Genomic DNA, 19,764 nt, shown 5'->3' with positions numbered 1-19,764 from the left:
AAGCAGTCTTATAAGTCAATAGTAACTATAGACCATCCTTTTGGTACCATAGAAGGGGAGGGCAATCCAGGTTGTAAGGGCCCCATAGGTAACATGGTATTATTAACATTTCTTAAATCTATCAACATTCACCATTTTCCTGATTTCTTTTTTATTACAAAAACAGGGGAATTCCACGGGGAAAATGAAGGTTCTATATGAGCTTTTTGTAACTGTTCATTAACTAATTGCATAAGAGCTGCCAATTTTTCTTTAGTTATGGGCCATTGAGGTGTCCATATTGGGATATCAGATTCCCAATCGAGGGGCAGCAGTGTTAACTCAATGGCCCCCATTAAAAAGGTTCATTTAAAGAAATTGTGGCTTTCTTTTGTTCAAGAAAATCCCGTCCCCATAAATTGATAGGGATATTAGTAATATATGGTTTAAGATAAGCTACAATTTGATCAGGGCCATACACTTGTAAATAGGATGCACTGACAAAGTTTGTGTGGCATCAGTTTTACCCACTCCTAATAGTCTAGAAGGAGCCATAACCTTACCTCAATCGAGGGGCCATTCTGCAGCTCTAATGATTGAAATGTCAGCTCTGGTATCTAATATGCCTGTGAAATTCTTTCCCTGAATGCGTAAAGTAAGCATGGGTTTCTGATGTTCCTTTAATAAGGTGGATAGTGCAGCAGTAAGGTTGGTACTGCCAAAGCCTCCCTGCTAAACTTTATCAGATGCCTTCATTGTTTGACCTATGGCAAAAGTAATAATTGTGCAAAACGTTCCCCTTTTTGTAAGTATGCATTTCCCATTTTCACAACATTTACATAACATGTATTTCCCCTTCATAATCTTCATCCATAACACTGGTCAATACCATTAAACCTCTCATTGTGCAGTTACTACGTCCCAAAATTAGTCCCACTGTCCTGGGTGGAATCGGGCCATAATATCCAGTGGGAATTTTGTGGGGGTTGTATAATTCTATTAGTTCCATATCATAAGGACTAGGTATATCAATGCAACCACTCTTAGATGTAGCTGCTTGTAGCGTCATAACGTTAGGTCCTCCTTTTGTAGTGGGGCTAGAGTACGGCCCCTTTATCAGTTTCCCTATTGTTTTTGTTGTGTACTGGGGTTCAAGGTGTTTCCATCCTTATCAAATTTAGAATGACATTCATTCAGCCAATGGAACCCCTTTTTACATCTTGGACATACTCCTGGGGGTCTCTTCTTATTAGAAGTAGTATTATTTTTTCCGGCCTGTGTTGGCATGCGACATTGTTTTTTCATATGGCCAGGCTTCCCACAATTAAAGCATTTGGAATTAGCAGCTTTTTGCACATTAAAGGTTTCCAGTGTTGCCAATTTTGCTCTATGGACATAGATCCGATGTCCCTACATGCTTTCAAATATTCCATAAGAGAGCCAGTCTCTCAAATTGGTCTGAGCACGGATTGACATTCCTCATTAGCATTTTCAAAAGCAAGTTGTTTTAAAATAATATTTTGTAAAGTCACATCCTTAAACGATTTCTCAACTGCATCCTTTAATTTTCCTATAAATTGAGAATATTCTTCCTCATGTCCTTGAATAATCTTAACAAATGAACCATCAGAGTTAGCGCTATCAACATTTGCCCATGCCCTGCAGGCAGTTTCTTTAATGAAATGCAACATCTCAAGGGTAATATTAGCTAATTGTGCCATTACATCGGCCATAGTCCCTGTTCCAGTCAGTATATCATAAGTTAAATTGGCAGTGTTACCACGAGATTGCTGGTCAATCATCAGCTGTTGGGCCTCATCACTAACCCACATTTGCCACTGCAGTAATTGTTGAGGATTTAAAACCATCTTTGCTACTTGAAAAAAATCATATGGCATCCAATGGTCAGCCCATCCTCTGAGAAATTCTATACAGTAAGGAGAAGTAGGTCCATACAGAGTACATGCTTTCTTAAAATTAGACAACATGCTAAAATCTATACCATCCCAAGAATTTTGACCCTGGACGAGTTGATCATATTGTGTTGGGAAAGCGAAAGCACAAGCAGGGATCTCCCGAGGAGGAGTGAAGCGGTTAGTATGAGCAAAGTTAGCAACAGCAGTTACAGACGGAGCAGGAGGAAAAGCCTCAGATTTGGGTTGTCTGCTGAATGAAATGACTTCCGCCTTAAGCGGTTTTGGTTTTGGCACATCCTTAATAGATACATCCTCAAGTTGTTTTTCCAGGGTTTGTGTTTGATTGAGTATGACATTCTTGCATTTCAAAGCACCTTGCATGTCTTGTTCATTAAGCTCGTATTCATGCAAAGACCGAATAGTCTCTACCTCCAAATCAACATTATGTCCTTCAATTTGTTCTATGACAGCCCGTATGAGTGACCAGGTAACCCACCACTGAGGAGGAATGTGAACTCCCTGCCGATATGCTCACAAAACATTATTTTTAACCCTTTTCCATACATCAAGTGTCCCGTCCTCAAGGAACCATGGATTATGTTCCAATAGTATATGATAGCAGTCATTCAACTGATCTCTTGAAACATTAACACCGTCTTGTTCAAAAAATGATGCATTATAGAAATGAAAGGAATTTTACTGCTATGTTGTCCTATCCTGCTTACCTCTTTCTGCAGGGGCTCGTCGCTTTGTTCAGTCTTCCTTTCAAGTCCCTGTTCGGGCGCCACTTGTTGGGCATTTTTCTCCCTGGGGCTTGGAAGCAATGAACCTGAAAGAATGACACTCAGACAGTCTCTTGCAAGGACTGACAAGTTTATTTCTGCAGTCAAGCCTTTTTATAGAAGCAGGAACAAACAGCTTAAAGTATATGGCCAGCAGAGCGCATACGGGGTTAACACATAATCAGTAAAAACATTTCAAGGACAGCGTGCTCTAAGTGACTCATGTGCTTATCCCACAACCCCTTTTCTCAAGTAACATCCCTATTTATTATTAAATCTTGGCGATGAGCATAACCAAAGGCAGGAGATGTTTTTCTGTCCGCAGTACACAAAGCTGGATACTTCTGGCCCTTCACCATTTTCCCAAGGACTTTCTCCTAATACGGCTATTTTGTACTATGCTTCCCAACATTGACTATGCCAAAGCCTTTGACTGTGTGGATCACAACAAAAATTCTGAAAGACATGGGAATACCAGACCACCTGACCTGCCTCCTGTGAAATCTGTATGCAGGTCAAGAAGCAACAGTGGAGCCTATTATACAGAGTGAAGTAAGCCAGAAAGAAAAACACCAATACAGTATACTAACGCATATATATGGAATTTAGAAAGATGGTAACAATAACCCAGTGTAAGAGACAGCAAAAGAGACACTGATGTATGGAACAGTCTTATGGACTCTGTGGGAGAGGGAGAGGGTGGGAAGATTTGGGAGAATGGCATTGAAACATGTAGAATATCATGTATGAAACGAGTCACCAGTCCAGGTTCGATGCACGATACTGGATGCTTGGGGCTGGTGCACTGGGACGACCCAGAGGGATGGTATGGGGAGGGAGGAGGGAGGACGGTTTGGGATGGGGAACACATGTATACCTGTGGCGGATTCACTTCAATATTTGGCAAAACCAATACAATATTGTAAAGTTTAAAAATAAAATAAAATTAAAAAAAAAAAAGAAGCAACAGTTAGAACTGGTCATGGAACAATGGACTGATTCCAAATTGGGAAAGGAGTAGGTCAAGGCTGTATATTGTCACCCAGCTTATTTAACTTATGTACAGATTACATCATGCAAAATGCTGAGCTGGATGAAGCAAAAGCTGGAATCAAGATTGCAAGAAGAAATATCAGTAACCTCAGATATGCAGATGACCTCAGCCTTATGGCAAAAAGTGAAGAAGAACTAAAGAGCCTCTTGACAAAAGTGAAAGAGGAGAGTGAAAAAGTTGACTTAACTCAACATTCAGAAAACAAAGATCATGGCATCTAGTCCCATCACTTCATGGAAAATAGATGGGGAAACAATGGAAGCAGTAAGAGACTTTATTTTCCTGGGCTCCCAAATCACTGCAGATGATGACTGCAGCCATGAAATTAAAAGATTCATGCCCCTTGGAAGAAAAGCTATAATGAACCTTGAAAGCATATGAAAAAGCAGAGAGGTTACTTTGCCAACAAAATTCTGTCTAGTCAAAGCTATGGTTTTTCCAGTAGTCATGTATGGGATGTGACAGCTGGACTATAAAGAAAGCTGAGCACCAAAGAATTGATGCTTTTGATCTGTGGTGTTGGAGAAGATTCTTGAGAGTCCCTTGGACTGCAAGATGAAACCAGTCAATCCCAAAGGTAATCAGTCCTGAATATTCACTGGAAGGACTGATGCTGAAGCTGAAGTCACAATACTTTGGCCATCTGATATGAAGAACTGACTCACTGAAAAAAACCATGATGCTGGGAAAGGTTGGAAGCAGGAGGAGAAGGGGACAACAGAGGATGAGATGGTTGGATGGCATCACTGACTTGATGGACATGAGTTTGAGTAAACTCCGGGAGTTGGTGATGGACAGGGAATCCTGGTGTGCTGCAGTCCATGGCTTTGCAAAGAGTCAGACATGGCTGAGGAACTGAACTGAACTGAGAAACTAACACAAGATTATAAAGCTATTACACTCCAATAAAATTTAATTTAAAAAAAAGCAAGGATAAAACTAAAATGAAAAGAACTTTGCAATAATGGGGAAGAGTTAAGTTCCCTTCCTCAAATTCCTTTAGTAATGGATCTCTGATATAAGAGTCCAGAGAATTGATTTTAGTCAATGCTCTACCACAAAATATAAAAGCAAAAAATAGAGGCTGTGGAATAAGCAGAAGACTTTAGAAATATTGACTAAAACTTTTTGGAGATGAGATAAGGCACAGAGGGGGATGGATGAAAGCTGCTGGATTAGAAATCATTCCCCTTAGCCGGTTTGGGCTTTTATCCATAGTGCATCACTGTCTCTTAAAATGAGACTTTTCATTAGAGTATTATTTTCCAATGTTGTGTTAGCTTCTGCTGTACAATGAAGTGAATCAGCTATTAATATATCCCATCACTTCATGGGAAATAGATGGGGAAACAGTGTCAGACTTTATTTTTTGGGCTCCAAAAATCACTGCAGATGGTGACTGCAGCCATGAAATTAAAAGATGCTTACTCCTTGGAAGGAAAGTTATGACCAACCTAGATAGCATATTCAAAAGCAGAGACATTACTTTGCCAACAAAGGTTCGTCTAGTCAAGGCTATGGTTTTACCAGTGGTCATGTATGGATGTGAGAGTTGGACTGTGAAGAAGGCTGAGAGCCAAAGAATTGATGCTTTTGAACTGTGGTGTTGGAGAAGACTCTTGAGAGTCCCTTGGACTGCAAGGAGATCCAACCAGTCCATTCTGAAGGAGATCAGCCCTGGGATTTCTTTGGAGGGAATGATGCTGAAGCTGAAACTCCAGTACTTTGGCCATCTCATGCAAAGAGTTGACTAATTGGAAAATACTCTGATGCTGGGAGGGATTGGTGGCAGGAGGATAAGGGGACGACAGAGGATGAGGTGGCTGGATGGCATCACTGACTCAATGGACGTGAGTCTGAGTGAACTCCGGGAGTTGGTGATGGACAGGGAGGCCTGGCATGCTGTGATTCATGGGGTGGCGAAGAGTCGGACACGACTGAGTAACTGAACTGAACTGATATATATGTATATATATCCTCTCCCCCCTGGGCCTCCTGCCTGCCCCCCTCCCCATCAGACTCTTCTAGGTCATCACAGAGCACCGAGCTCAGTTCTCTGTACTATATAGCAGCTTCCCACTAGCTATTCATTTTACATATGGTTGTGTATTTATGTCAAAGCTAACACACCCGTCAGAGTGACCATCATGAACAAAATCTACAAACAGGAGAAGCTGGAGAGTGTGTGGAGGAAAGGGAAACCTCCTGCACTACTGGTGGGAATGTAAATTGATACAGCCACTATGGAGAACGGTATGGCAGTTCCTTAAAAAACTGAAAAATAGAACTACCATATGATCCACCTATCTGACTCCTGAGCACCTGCCCTGAGACATCTTTTCTTTAGGTGTATGTTTTCTCAGTTATTTAATGGGGAGGTTAGACATGAACTTTTGCAAAATTCACAAAAATTAGAATTCTCAGTGTGTGTTCACTTTGTACCACAAAATGTGCATGGAGCCACTATGACAATATATGCAGTTAAAATGACAGAGATCTGAAATGGAAATTAAAGAGATGGAAGGGGATGTCTAGTCAATTGGAAGAATATATTCCTTTGTTTCTGACAGGTTTTAGTTCTTTTTGGCAGATCCATCTATTTTTTGCAGCACAGTAATCAGAAATACATTGTGTCTTTGATATGTAAACACAGCAGTCTTCTTTAGCATCACCAAAAATGGGTAATCTGTGGAGAAAAAGAAAAGACTCTCTTTAGTGTTCATGATTTTCTCACACAATTCTCCTCATCCAGCCAGTGTTTTCTATAACTTTCAGGAAACAACGAGAAGCATTGGGTAAATAAACAGTCTAATGGCAGAAAGTGAAGAGGAAGTAAAAAGCCTCTGAAAGAGGGTGAAAGAGGACAGTGAAAAGTTGGCTTGAAACTCAACATTCAAAAGCTAAGATTTTAGCATCCAGTTCCATCACTTCATGGCAAATAGCAGGGGAAAAAATGTAAGCAGTGACAGACTTTGTTTGCTTGGGCTCCAAAATCTTTGCAGACAATGACTGAAGACGTGAAATTAAAAGACACTTGCTCCTGGGAATGGCTACCCACTCCGGTATTCTTGTCTGGAGAATTCCATTTCCATGGACACAGGAACCTGGAGGGATACATCCATAGCATGGGAAAGAGTCATGGACGGAGGGACTAACACTTTCCCTTTCATTTTTTTTCCACTTGCTCCTTGGAAGGAAATCTATGACAAACCTAGACAGCATATTCAAAAGCAAAGACATCACTTTGCCAGCAAATGTCAGTATAGTCAAATCTATGGCTTTTCCATTACTCATGTACTGATGTGAAATTTATACCATAAAGAGAGTAAGTGCCGAAGAATTGATGCTTTCAAATCGTGGTGCTGGAGAAGATTCTTGAGAGTCCCTTGGACTGCATGCAAATCAAACCAGTCAATCCTAAAAGAAATCAACCCTGAATATTTCTTGGAAGGACTGATGCTGAGGCTTTGGAAGGACTTATGCTCCAATACTTTGACCACCTGATGGGAAAAGCCAACTCATTGGAAAAGACCCTGATGCTGGGAAAGGCTGAGGCTAAAGGAGAAGGGGGAGGCAGAGGATGAGATGGTTAGATAGCATCACTGACTCAAAAGGACATGAATTTGAGCAAACTGGGAGACACTGGAGGACAGAGGACCCTGGGGAGCTGCAGTCCATGGGGGTCAGAAAGGGTTGGACACGACTTAGCAACTTAACAGTGATAACTACACAGTCAGTCATAAATATACACTTTTAAAAGAAAGCTAATCAACCATCTGGAACTTGCAAGTTCATCTTCACTGGAAGCAAAGCATTCTAAACATAAATGTCATCATGAGATATACAAAATGAAGCTTTGAAAATTGGAAACTGAATCTCCTATTAACATATCACATGAAAAACTTATTGCTTTCATGGAATTTTGATTTTCTTAAATATTTAGGATATAACGACCTAGTATTTGGGGAGGCATTGAGACGATACCTATAGAAGTGTGATCAGGCTTAAACAGAGTATGTGCTCAGGAAATGTAGTAAGTAAGTACAGATACACAGGCTCTGCAGAATTTGAATGTGGCCAGAAAAGGAGGTTCAGTTCATGTTGTATGCAGTGGAAGGTTCCTTTCTTTCCGATTCCAAACAGTACACGAGTGTCTGCTGTGATCCATGTTCTATTAATTCCAAAGATGCAGGAGTGTTGTGGCTCATTGCAGATGTGGTGTGAGAAGCAGTCAAAGAATGGGATGGCCACGCAGAACTGGCGTGCTAGGATGGGATATGCGCAAGACGTTCACCTGCTTGTCCTAAATCGAAAGTGAAGTGGTACAGTGGGCAGGGCTCCATCACAGATTTTCTTTGTTACTTTGTTCCGTTTCTTCATAAAGCCCCTTGGCCCTGAGAAGTCCACCTGATTCCCTCCTAGGGCCTGACAGTCTAGTCACATCAGCACTTCTTTCAAGTGAGTAATAGCAAAAGTCCCCTGTGTTTTATCTCTTTCACCCTTCTGGTCCCCTTCTTCAAATTTCAAGATAACTTTTTGAATGCTCATTTGACCAAGCCCTTTTTCAAAAGACCCTCAGTGACTTCTCAGGCCTTCTTTGACCAGATCTCTGCCTAGTTCTTTAGTGTTATATTCTTTAATCCCCAAAGCAGTGAAAAAAATTATTCCTGTTTATGTTTTTCATTACTTGAAAACCAGGGTAGAGAACTAAAGAAAAGCGAGTCTAACTGCTACTCTTTCTACTATCATATGATACCTTTCAGGGTTACCTGATTACTGTCTTAACCAAAGCATCCTTTCAGTCTTCAGAATAGAATAGAATGCCAATTGAATTTAGTTCATCAACTTTGCCTATATTTCTGCTCATAGACACTTCAGAGATTTCCAATTTTATCATAAAGCTTAATAGAATAAACATAATGGCCCAATAAGAAACATACCCACGCAGAAACCGAAATTAACGTTTTTCTATGTTCAGAAAAATAGAAATAAGTTAATATCAGAATTGCATTTATGTGTAAATAAAGTATAGAATATAATTCCTGGAAAACAAATAAAAATCAGAATAGATTTTATGTAACAAAATATATTTGCCTTTTCATACATTTATTCTTGTCCAGGACCCTTTATTTTAAAGTGATATTCTTTTTAAAGTACTGTATTTAAAAATATTATATTTTAGAACATGGGTGAAGCAACATAAAAATTTGCTAATTAAAGCAACATGTCTCTCAATTTTTTGTAATTTTCTACATAACAAATTATTACTCTATTTTATATAAATTTTTACCCACTCCTATGTCTTCAATTTTAATGTCTTATTTTTTTGAATGATAAAAAAATCAATTTTAACTATCCTTTATACAAATGTAAATATATCATTCACAGACTCAAAAATCATAACAAGATATCATCTGTTCTGAAAAGCTCATCAAAATTTTTTTACAGAGCCTGTGCTCTGCAACAAGAGAAGCCACTACAATGAGAAGCCCACATGCTACAACTACAGAGTAGCCCCTACTCTGAGCAACTAGAGAAAAGTCTGAGCAGTGATAAAGACCCAGCACAGACAAAAATAAATAAATAAATAAAAACATTTAAAAAATAGCAAAAAGCTCTTTCACAGCTTATGCAGTTTCATTGCATCTCCTCAAACAACTCTGTTTCTACACCACTGATTAAAATAGGCTACAATATTTGTCACAAGTTGGCCAATTCTCTCAAATGCCTGGATTCCACAATCTGATATTTACTATACTTTTTTCTTCTCGTATTCATTATTTCAATGCTGGATGTTGCCTACTTATTTGGTCCCATAGTTTGAAAAGTTCTACTTAAATTCTTTGTTTTAATAATATTGCAACAAAAATTCTTTGTCCAATAGCATCCAGCTAAAAATTTCTTTATTTTTAAATTTTGTTATTAAAAAAATTTTTTTTGGTGTCCCTCCCAAAGGAGTTGGTCTATCCCCTGTTTCTTAAAACTCCATTGTAATTAAAAATATACATTGTGACAAAGAGTGATGTCTTTTCATATATGGAGATTTTCTTTAAAAAATTAAAAAAAATTTTTTTCATTTATTTATTTTAATTAAGGCTAATTACTTTAAAACATTGTATTGGTTTTGTCATACATCAATATGAATCCTTCAACTAACTTCAAAAATCATTCTTCTTCTCAGACTATACTGCTTCTTTTGAAAATTTCTAAACTAAATTAAAACTATAAATCTCAGTTTTCAATAGCAGTGTTACTATCTTGCCTTGCAAACCTGATACAAATTGAATATTCAAATTAGCTTATCTAATACTCACATATTAGAATTTAAAAAGGAACCATTTATCCACTTCCAGCTCTTCCCTGATAATGTAAAATTTAATCCAATCCAAAACAGAATTCCTTCTTTGTTTATCAGGTTTTGCATGAGTCTCTGTAAATGAAACAGAAGAAAAGACTGAGTATTGAATCCCTTTATCTATTGCTGGTTTGCATTCTTCTATTCATCCTCTGAAACCCAGTTCAAGTATTACTTTCTCTATGACGCCTTTCCTATACCCATTGGAGTTAATTATTCCTTACTTGTAATATTTCTATTCTGTTCATTTATATACCCAAATATTTATATTTATATTTTTGTATTCATTAAATAATATTTATTTTTCTTATATGTCCATTTAGTCTCTCAGATTGTGAGCTCCTTGAAGTCAAGGTTAATACTTCTATCTGCATAGAACCTTCAAGACTAGAGCACAAAAATCTTGATATGGTTAGAAGCCAGTGCTGAATTGTATTAAAATATTTTACTTATTAATTATTTACCAATTCTTCCTGATCTTGAATAAGCAGTAGACTGGATTCTCTTGTGGAACAGTCAGCTAGACTATCATTCCAAGGTTTGGAAGTTTCACTAAAATATAAGCATTTATCTCGGATTCGTTTCCAGTGCATTGGACACGTTAACAGAACTGGTCTCTCTAAAGTAAGATAAGAAGAGGGAAAATAAAAATAAAATAAGAAAGAGGAAGAAAAGAAATGAATGTTATATTTCTAACCTGTCCCCACCCTACTAACACTAATAACACATACACAATTCAGTTCAGTTCAGTCGCTCAGTAGTGTCCGACTCTTTGTGACCCCATGGACTGCAGCAGGCCAGGCCTCCCTGTCCATCAACAACTCCTAGAGTTTACTCAAACTCATGCCCATTGAGTTGGTGATGGCATTCAACCATCTTATCCTTTGTTGTCCCCTTCTTCTCCCGCCTTCAAACTTTCCCAGCACCAAGGTCTTTTTAAATGAGTCAGCTCTTCACATCAGGTGGACAAAGTATTGAAGTTTCAGCTTCAACATCAGTTCTTTCAATGAATATTCAGGATTGACTTCCTTTAGGATGGACTGGTTGGATCTCATACAAGTCATTATAAATTCAGGAAAGTCTTGGATCATCACTGTGAGAACAATTCATGAATTTAATATAACTGAGGGTTTTGAGACCACTGTTCATTCTGCTATTCAGTTCAGTTCAGTCGCTCAGACATGTCTGACTCTTTGCAACCCCATGAATTGCAGCACGCCAGGCCTCCCTGTCCATCACCAACTCCTGAAGTTCACTCAGACTCATGTCCATTGAGTCAGTGATGCCATCCAGCCATCTCATCCTCTGTCGTCCCCTTCTCCTCCTGCCCCCAGTCCCTCCCAGCATCAAAGTCTTTTCCAATGAGTCAACTCTTCGCATGAGGTGGCCAAAGTACTGGAGTTTCAGCTTTAGCATCATTCCTTCCAAAGAAATCCCAGGGCTGATCTCCTTCAGAATGGACTGGTTGGATCTTCTTGCAGTCCGAGGGACTCTCAAGAGTCTTCTCCAACACCACAGTTCAAAAGCATCAATTCTTAGTGACCAGCTAAAACACTGAGAGACAGAATAACTTGTTCAAGTCCACACAAGCAGGTGGTGATAGAGCCAAACTCTTTTTGAGATTCCTTAAATTCCTTATCATTGCTCTTCCTACTCCATGGACAACTATATCAAACGCTCTTAAAAAAAAGTCTACTTGAAACAACATGTAAAATGAAAAGCAAATAATAATTCATACTCACAATTAATGGCAAATATCATGGACAGAAATTATTAGAAAATTTCTAACTGATAAATTATATATTTGCCTAATAATAATAAGATCTATTTGATAGCATTTTTTAGAGGGATATTCTCATTTTCTTAAAATTTCTCTTCTGTACAAATATATATAAAAAATGACCACATTCTGCTACAGTCTGTCAACAATGGAGTATTAACACACACTGCTTATTAAGTATAAAGACAAGATCAATATCTTAATGGTTAATACAATAAATATTAAAGAATTCATTACATGTTTGTGTTCTATTCATTAGCTTTAGTCAAAGGTTAGTTGCTTGACATATTAAAATCACCAAATAGCTCACTTAATGTATATTTTACTTTATAGCTTGGATTTTGACTAATAATTATTGACTCTCCTAGCCTGAGTACTCATAAGGCAGTATTATCTGGTAGTTAAGATGATAGGCTATGATGATAGACCACTGAAGTACAATTCTCAGTGTCACCCCTTAGCACATGTATGACCCCAAATGAGTTGCTTAACCTTTCCATGCCTCAGCTCTGCCAAACATAAAATCAGAGTGATAAGACTAATCTTAACATATGGGTTGTAATGAGCTTTAAGGAAAGTAATACAATGATAACTTCAAATTTTAGCCATTAGTCTTAGAAAATTCAAGCCACAAAATATACCTGTTGCTTCCTTCCTGTTCTCTTGAGCATCCATGCTGGTTTTTTCTACTGATGTGTTTTGTCTTATGAATATCACTGGTAAATAAAGAAACACCATTAAGAAGATAAAATGCTGAAAGGTGCAATGAAATGCATATGCTATATTTATCACTTCAGGGAATTGTCGTCTCAGTACTATCTCAACAAGCTTGAAATGAACAGAAGATAAGAGCAATAGCAATTTAGTAACAGTGGGTCTGCTTAGAAGACAACATAAACAACATGTAAGTAAACACAGAGAAACACTGAGTTACTTGCATCTAATGTATAAGTAATCTGGAGAAGGGAATGGCAACCCACTCCAGTATTCTTGCCTGGAGAGAACAGAGGAGCCTGGAGGGCTATGGTCCCTAAGATTTCTAAGAGTCAGACATGACTGAAGTGACTTAGCATGCACACACCCACTATATAAGTAAACTCTCAGGTGTTATTTAAATTCTTAAATTGCTTACACTCCTGTCTACATGTTCCATTTTCAGAATGAGTATAATTGTGTCTGTCCTATGGGAGACATTGCCTAGGACAATCTGGAATTTAGTAGGCACCTAAGAAACTGTAGGGATGTCCCAGGAAGTCCAGTGGTTAAGACTTCACCTTCCAATGCAGAGGATGCTGGTTCGATCCCTGGTGGGGGAGCTGAGATCCCATATGCCTTGGGGCCAAAAAACAAAACAAAACAACAACAACAACAACAACAACAAACCCAGAACATAAAAACAGCAGAAGCAGTATTGTAACAAATTCAATAGACTTTAAAAATGGTCCACATTAAAAAAAAAAAAAAGAAACTCTAAGCAATTGTAAACTTATCTTCTTTGTTATTATCAAGCTTTTATCATAATTACAATTTTTTAAAAAGTTCTTGGAGCACATGTAAATCCCCTATGAAGATTCTCAGAACAATTAGAAAGAGAAATATGAAAGCCTAGGGTTTGCAAAGTGGATATGGTCTGGGCACTATTAGAGCACTGTTTCGTAACTGTTTTTATTTCATCAGTCTTCCGCTAAGTTTGGGGTGGCCAAAGCTGTTTAACATATTTTACTATTTATGGCAGAAGGAGAATAAGTAGAACAAGAAATAAATGATCTTGCATCACTTACCTGAAACACTCAACCCAGTCACAGTCAAGGCAAGAAGTATAATCACAGCACAACTAAATTTCAGGGGAAAGTTATGCCAACGTGGACCCTGACAAAGATCTGAGACATTAAGAAAACATGCTTGGTTAACTCAGTTGAGTTCATCTGGTACAAAAAGCAAAGGCTGTTTGGATCACATAAGAAAGAGCAAGATTCAGGTTGGGGGTTAGGGGCAAGAAAGAACATTTATCAGTTATCTTAAAGTAGGGTCCTAAGGACTTCCCTGGTGGTCCAGTGGTTAAGGATCTTCCTGCTAATGCAGGGGACACAGGTTCAATCCCTATTCCAGGAAGACCCCACCTGACGTGGCAGGGTAACTAAGCCGTGGGCCACAAGTATTGAAACTCAAGCACCCTAGAGACTATGCTCCACAACAAGAGAAACCACTGCAATGAGAAGCAACTAAAGAGTTGTTCACTACAACTAGGGAAAGCCCACGCAGCAACAAAGATCCAGCATAGCCAAAAATAAATAAAATTAATTAATTGATTTAAAAAAATGTTCCAGAGTGACCTGTAAGTCCATTTATTTCTACTTTAGTTTTTTACACTCCCCCAGGTGACTGAGTTGTGTGACCCAGTTTTCAGCCAACTACTACCGAACTCTCCTATTAGGACGGTGACATTTGTCTAAGAGTTAGCCCTTTCTAAAACATCCTTGTGGAGATGGAATTTAAGATAGCTAAATGTGATAAAAGATTAAGGTAGGAAACAGAATGGATTAAATTTTAGATAGTGACACCTGGATAATCATGTGGAGGAGAGAGAGAAAAGATAACACCTAGAGGAGCTCCAAGGTCCTAGGGGTAATCTGAAAATGAGAGAAAGCACACTGGAGAATATTGACCTAGAACTTCTAATGCGATCCTGTGTGACACAGTAGCTAAACTTAGTGAGCCTGAGACAGTCCTAGGTGAACTTTCCTGACAGCTGTATGGTATTTTACCTTTCTGTCTCTTTTCTTCCTTATTCTTTCCTGTCTTGAAATTTTGAAAAATGGAGAAAGTTTCATATAGTCACTATCTTATCATTTATTACTGAAGAACAGCAGTGGTTAAGAGCAAAGGCTCTCAAATGTAACAGATTTGTATTTGAGTATGTTACTTTAAGCCTATAACCTTCATAAAATACAACTTCCTCACCTGTGAAACATAAAATAATAGTTACTTTGTGAGGTTTTGGAAAGGGTTATATGAAAAACTTCTTCTAGACATGGACTCTGGTACATAATAACTGTTCATTTAAAATTTATGGAATTGAGAGGAGGGTCTTATGACTCTTCTGAGTTGTTTTTCTGCAACACTACATGACTTTAGAACTAACAAAGTTACAACAAATTGAAGATGCCAGGTAAATTTTTAGTTCACTTCAGTTCAGTCGCTCAGTCGTGTCTGACTCTTTGCGAATCCATGAACCTCAGTATGCCAGGTCTCCCTGTCCATCACCAACTCCTGGAGTTTACCCAAACTCATGTCCATTGAGTTGGTGATGCCATCCAACCATCTCATCCTGTTCTCCCCTTCTCCTCCTTTAGTCATCTGGAAATACCCACGCAGGGCTACTTTTTGTTTGAATATAAACAATATGCCAAGGACTTCCCTGATGGTGCTGTGGATAAGAATCTCCCTGCTAATGTAGGGGACTCAGATTCAATCCCTGGTCTGGGAAGATTCTGCCACAATTACTGAGCCCATGCTCTAGAGCCCACAAGCCCCAATTGCCGAGACTGCATTCTGCGACTAATGAAGTCCATGAGCCCAGAGCCCACGCTCTGTGACAATGAGAAACCCTTGGACTGCCACGAAGACCCAGTGCAGCCAAAAATAAATAAATAAATACATAAAGTTAAAAAAAAATAGTATGCCAAATCATCTCACTCCATTGCTGCAAACCTTTTCTTGGCCTTCTCTCAAGCAGATTTAAGACTGTACATCTGTAAAACAGTCTACAAATTCCTGTTCAATCCATTTCCCATTACATCTCTGACTTTATCTCCTGCTGCTTTCAACACAGATATGGTCCATCATTTCACACCCAATGTATGTGCTCCTCCTACAAAAGGACAGGAATGTTCTCATCCCAGGGAACTTGCACTTGCCCTGGTCCATTTTCTAAAAAGCTCTTCTCCAAGGAAACATATCTTTGTCCTTTAATTCTTTCAGGTCTTGGCTCAGATGTCATTTTGTGAAGCAGGCCTTCTTCTACTTGATATCATACCCTCTCTGAAGTTAACTCTCAATTCCAGCACAAATAAAAAACAGTTTCTCAGGACTTTCCTAGTGGTCCAGTGGTTAAGAATCCACCTGCCAAAGCAGGGGACAGGGATTCTATCCCTGATCTGGGAAGATTCCACATGCCGTGAAACAACTAAGCAGTGCACATCCGGTACCGAGTCTGAGCTCTACAACAAGAAAAGCCACCACAATGAGAAGCCTGTGCGCTACAGTTAGCGACTAGCCCTTGAATAGTCCACAACTCAACAAAGTTCACAGGCAGCAGCAAAGTTCCAGTGCAGCCATAAATAAATAAATAAAGAATAAAAAAAGCAGAGGGGTGAATATGAGAGAGTAAAAAATATAGATAAAATTTTCTCTATTGCATTTAATATTATCTAACCCATATATATGTATATACTTAGTTATTTGTTTATTTGTATGTCTTCCTAGCAGTATAACATAAACACAAACAGAGAAAATATTTTTCCACTATTTTTTCCACTTGTCCTAACCTCAGCACCAGGGCATGCCTGGTACAGGTGCTTATTTTTGGATGAATATGTAAACTCTAGAGGCATTTTGTGAACACTTATCTACTTTTTTAAGAAATCAAGTGCTGGGCCATAAACTAAATAGGTCACAACTCACATCTCCGGTTTACCTGAATGCCTTTGATGTAATCACTACTCTACAGTTCCCACAGCCTGAACAGTTCAGCCAAAGAGCTCAGGGGTAGCTTCATAATAAATGTAATAACAGGTCAATCTGTGGAGAAAGAATGTCAGCTGCCATTTCAATAAACAAGAGATGTTGTGACCATAAACCCATTAGCCAGGGCAGCCGCCGTGATGTTGAAGTCCGAGTGGAATTCAGAGTGAAGAAAAACAGGATACTAGCAGTAGATAGTTAAAATGCATGTCACGGGAATGATTTGAGTAAGCCCAGACTCTTGCATCTTCTCCCACATAAGTAAACACTAAAATCATTAACTCGATGTCTGTTTTTGTGATTAGCAGTCATCTTTTTGTAGTCAACTATATATTTTTTTATTTCCAGCAAAAACTCCTATATGTCCTGGTTTCTCCCTCACCATTTGGGGACAGTTCCTCGGAGTTATCTAAGAGGCTGCCTTCCCAGCTATGGTCCTTGGTAAAACCACCAAATACAAAATTCTCAACTTGTAGGTTATACATTTTTTTGCAGTCAAGTGTTTTGTAACCACATATTTTGTTCTGACTTTATTCTGCTTTGTTTTTCAGATTTACTTTTATAATGATATTTTGAGGAATAATGATTACAAGCAGAATAGACACATCTTCTGACCCCATTGATTTGGGATCTTAGATCATAGCTTTTGAGGAAAATCTTGCTTTTTCTATATTCATCCTCCCACATCTCCTTTCAACACCATCCTCCTTTCTCGCCACTTTTGCTAGATTTGAATAGGGAACGGAATGCTTTTCTGTTTCCCATAAAAAAATAACTATAGTTTGACCAAACTGTCACTATAGTTATCAAAATTCTCCAATTTTCCATAACTGCCATTTGAAGGGTATTGTGAAACTATTTGATAACCCTAAGACTTTTCAGTCTCCAATTTAGAATGTTGATAACTGAATAGTTTGAAATTATCCCAAGTCATCCTGAAAGGATGTAGCACACCTGCTAAGCACACAAAGGAATGAATATCAGGTGGGATAAAAATTGCAATATTAGTAAATTTGGTTTGACATCAGAAGGCAGTACTATATTATAATAATTTTATACATTTTTCTACTTAGTTTCTAGTTTCTTTTCAGCCATGGAATCCATCACCTGTTACCTCACGTTAGAATCCTCATCTCCTTCACTCAGAATACTAGCTCCTCTGACACACAGAAAATTACCAAATTCAACAAATATCAAATAGGTTTATCAGTGACATTCTCCTGTGTCTTGTGGCCTATCTCCTTCTAAACTGATACATTTTTCAATTTAAAAATCATCAGATTGTGAGTATATTCACATCTTTGATCTTGAATATAACTTTCTTTTGGAACATTTTTTCTTCCCTTTGAAAAGTGGAAGATGTTCATCATTAACATCTTTAACACTTTGTGTTAATTAATTAGCAAAGTGTTAATCATTAACACTTTGTATTCTGAAAGGAATGTCATGGGTGCAAATGCACTGGAACTTAATCGCAGTATTTTACAGAGAGATTTGAAATAAAGTAGGTTACTATTACAACAAGGTAGCAAAATATTTCTAAAAACATTTCTTTGTTAAAAAATAAAAACAAAAAAGGGACTTCCTGGCTGGTCCAGTGGTTAAGACTCCGTGCTTCCACTGCAGGGAGCACGGGTTTCATCCTTGGTTGGGGAACAAAGATCCTGCTCCCCACATGGGATGGCAAAAAATAAAACAAACAAAAAAAAAATAGAAAAACTCCTTTTATTTCCAAATAAAATAAAAAATACTCCTTTGTTCATACTTATAAAATATTTATTCAGGTTCTTTTAGCCAAGGTTCAATAACAGGAATGATATTCAAAAAGAAATCTAAAGGTATGTACTTTTTTCCACACCTGTGATTACCTACAGACAGGCCATGCTATATCAACTTAAAACATGACAACTGCTCATCTTCAAAGTTATGATTTAAAGCCACAAATTTACAGGAACATCTAACTATTGGAAGATATACAAATGCCAAAAGGAAAATTAAAGCCACTTACTCTGAAGAAGAGATGGGGGTGATGACCTTTCAATGCCAGAATCCCTGGGTAAGTTTAAATCAGCATATACCAGCTGACTCTCCATTGCAAGCAGAAGAATTCTTCCTTTTACTCGTATAAAAGGAAAAACTCCAACTTCTATGAGGCAAGATCAGCTGAAGGAAGTGATCAGTTTAAAAAGTTTTGCTCTTTCTTATACTAGCACCTACCCACAATGGTAGTTGTGGGTTTTGTCTATAAATTAGTGAGGAAGTCCACTTACTGGGTGTCCAGTGTACTTAGACATATAACATTAGGTTGGCCAAAAAGTTCGTTCAAGTTTTCCATAACATGGAAAATTCCAAAGGAACTTTTTGGCCAACTCAATATCTACTTTGTTTAGTTAATTGGCCTATTATTTGACAATATTCTGGAAAGATTGTTTGTTGTCTTTGTAAGTATCTTTTTTCAACACCTTTTTCTGGGCCAGGACCAAAGTGAAGGAAATGAAGTACTCTAATTTGGCTCAAAATAAAAACAAACAAACAAACAAAAACCCCCCCAAGAATCAAGATAAACCATATTTAACGCAATGTTGTAAAAAGTAAACACTAACACACACAAAAAACTGTAGGACAATTTTCTAAAGCTCTCAAATCTTCCTGAAATATTTGTGCTCCTGACAAGAGCTGCAAAATGTGGGAAAAGGAGCTGTAAATGTGAAAAAGGTCACTGAATAATACAACAGAGAAAGCAAAGAGCCAAAGATCCAGACTATTCTTAGCTTAAAAGCATGCTTTCAGTGCACTGAAGTTTAACTTCAAGTTAGGAAGCGTGACTATGACCACGAGAAGTCCACAATGGCCATGTTAAAAACAATTGAGTGAGGAAGGAGTATTCTCTTCAACCAGAAGCTTGCAAAATTATGTGAGCTTCAAAAGTATAAACCAGCCAGAAATATAAACCAAAGGAGACTCTTCATTTGTGCATATGCAGTGTGAAACATACTGATGGATGTTTTCATTTGTTATAACCATCTTGACAACCATCTTATAGGACAGAAGACCCTTACTATGCAATTACTATTGTATACTTATAAAATGGACTCCTCAGGTGGCTCAGTGGTAAAGAAGCCGCCAGCCAAAGCAGGAGATGCAGCAGACAGGGG

At 38.1% G+C, this 19,764-nt stretch overlaps 1 protein-coding gene across 2 annotated transcripts; it reads right to left on the bottom strand.

Moving 5' to 3' along the window:
* Positions 1 to 2,751: 2,751 nt before the first annotated feature.
* On the bottom strand, positions 2,752 to 18,787 carry KLRB1 (killer cell lectin like receptor B1). 2 transcript variants are annotated; one of them, XM_005207051.5, is made up of 6 exons: positions 18,618 to 18,787; positions 13,648 to 13,746; positions 12,508 to 12,582; positions 10,551 to 10,705; positions 10,046 to 10,161; positions 2,752 to 6,417 (listed from the first exon to the last, which is right to left on the bottom strand). In XM_005207051.5, the coding sequence occupies exons 1-6, from the start codon at positions 18,700 to 18,702 to the stop codon at positions 6,267 to 6,269; spliced, it is 681 nt and encodes a 226-aa protein (XP_005207108.1). In that variant the 5' UTR covers positions 18,703 to 18,787; the 3' UTR covers positions 2,752 to 6,266. The 2 variants fall into 2 exon arrangements, with proteins under 2 accessions (XP_005207108.1, NP_001193565.1); NM_001206636.1 differs by lacking the exon at positions 13,648 to 13,746 and having other exon boundaries at positions 6,267 to 6,417; positions 18,618 to 18,702.
* Between the last annotated feature and the right edge of the window lie 977 nt (positions 18,788 to 19,764).

The sequence above is a fragment of the Bos taurus genome, chromosome 5 (genome assembly GCF_002263795.3).
Source record: "Bos taurus isolate L1 Dominette 01449 registration number 42190680 breed Hereford chromosome 5, ARS-UCD2.0, whole genome shotgun sequence".
Taxonomy (NCBI): domain Eukaryota; kingdom Metazoa; phylum Chordata; class Mammalia; order Artiodactyla; family Bovidae; genus Bos; species Bos taurus.
Note: the sequence above shows the minus strand (reverse complement) of the source record. Positions and strands in the feature narration are given on the sequence as shown.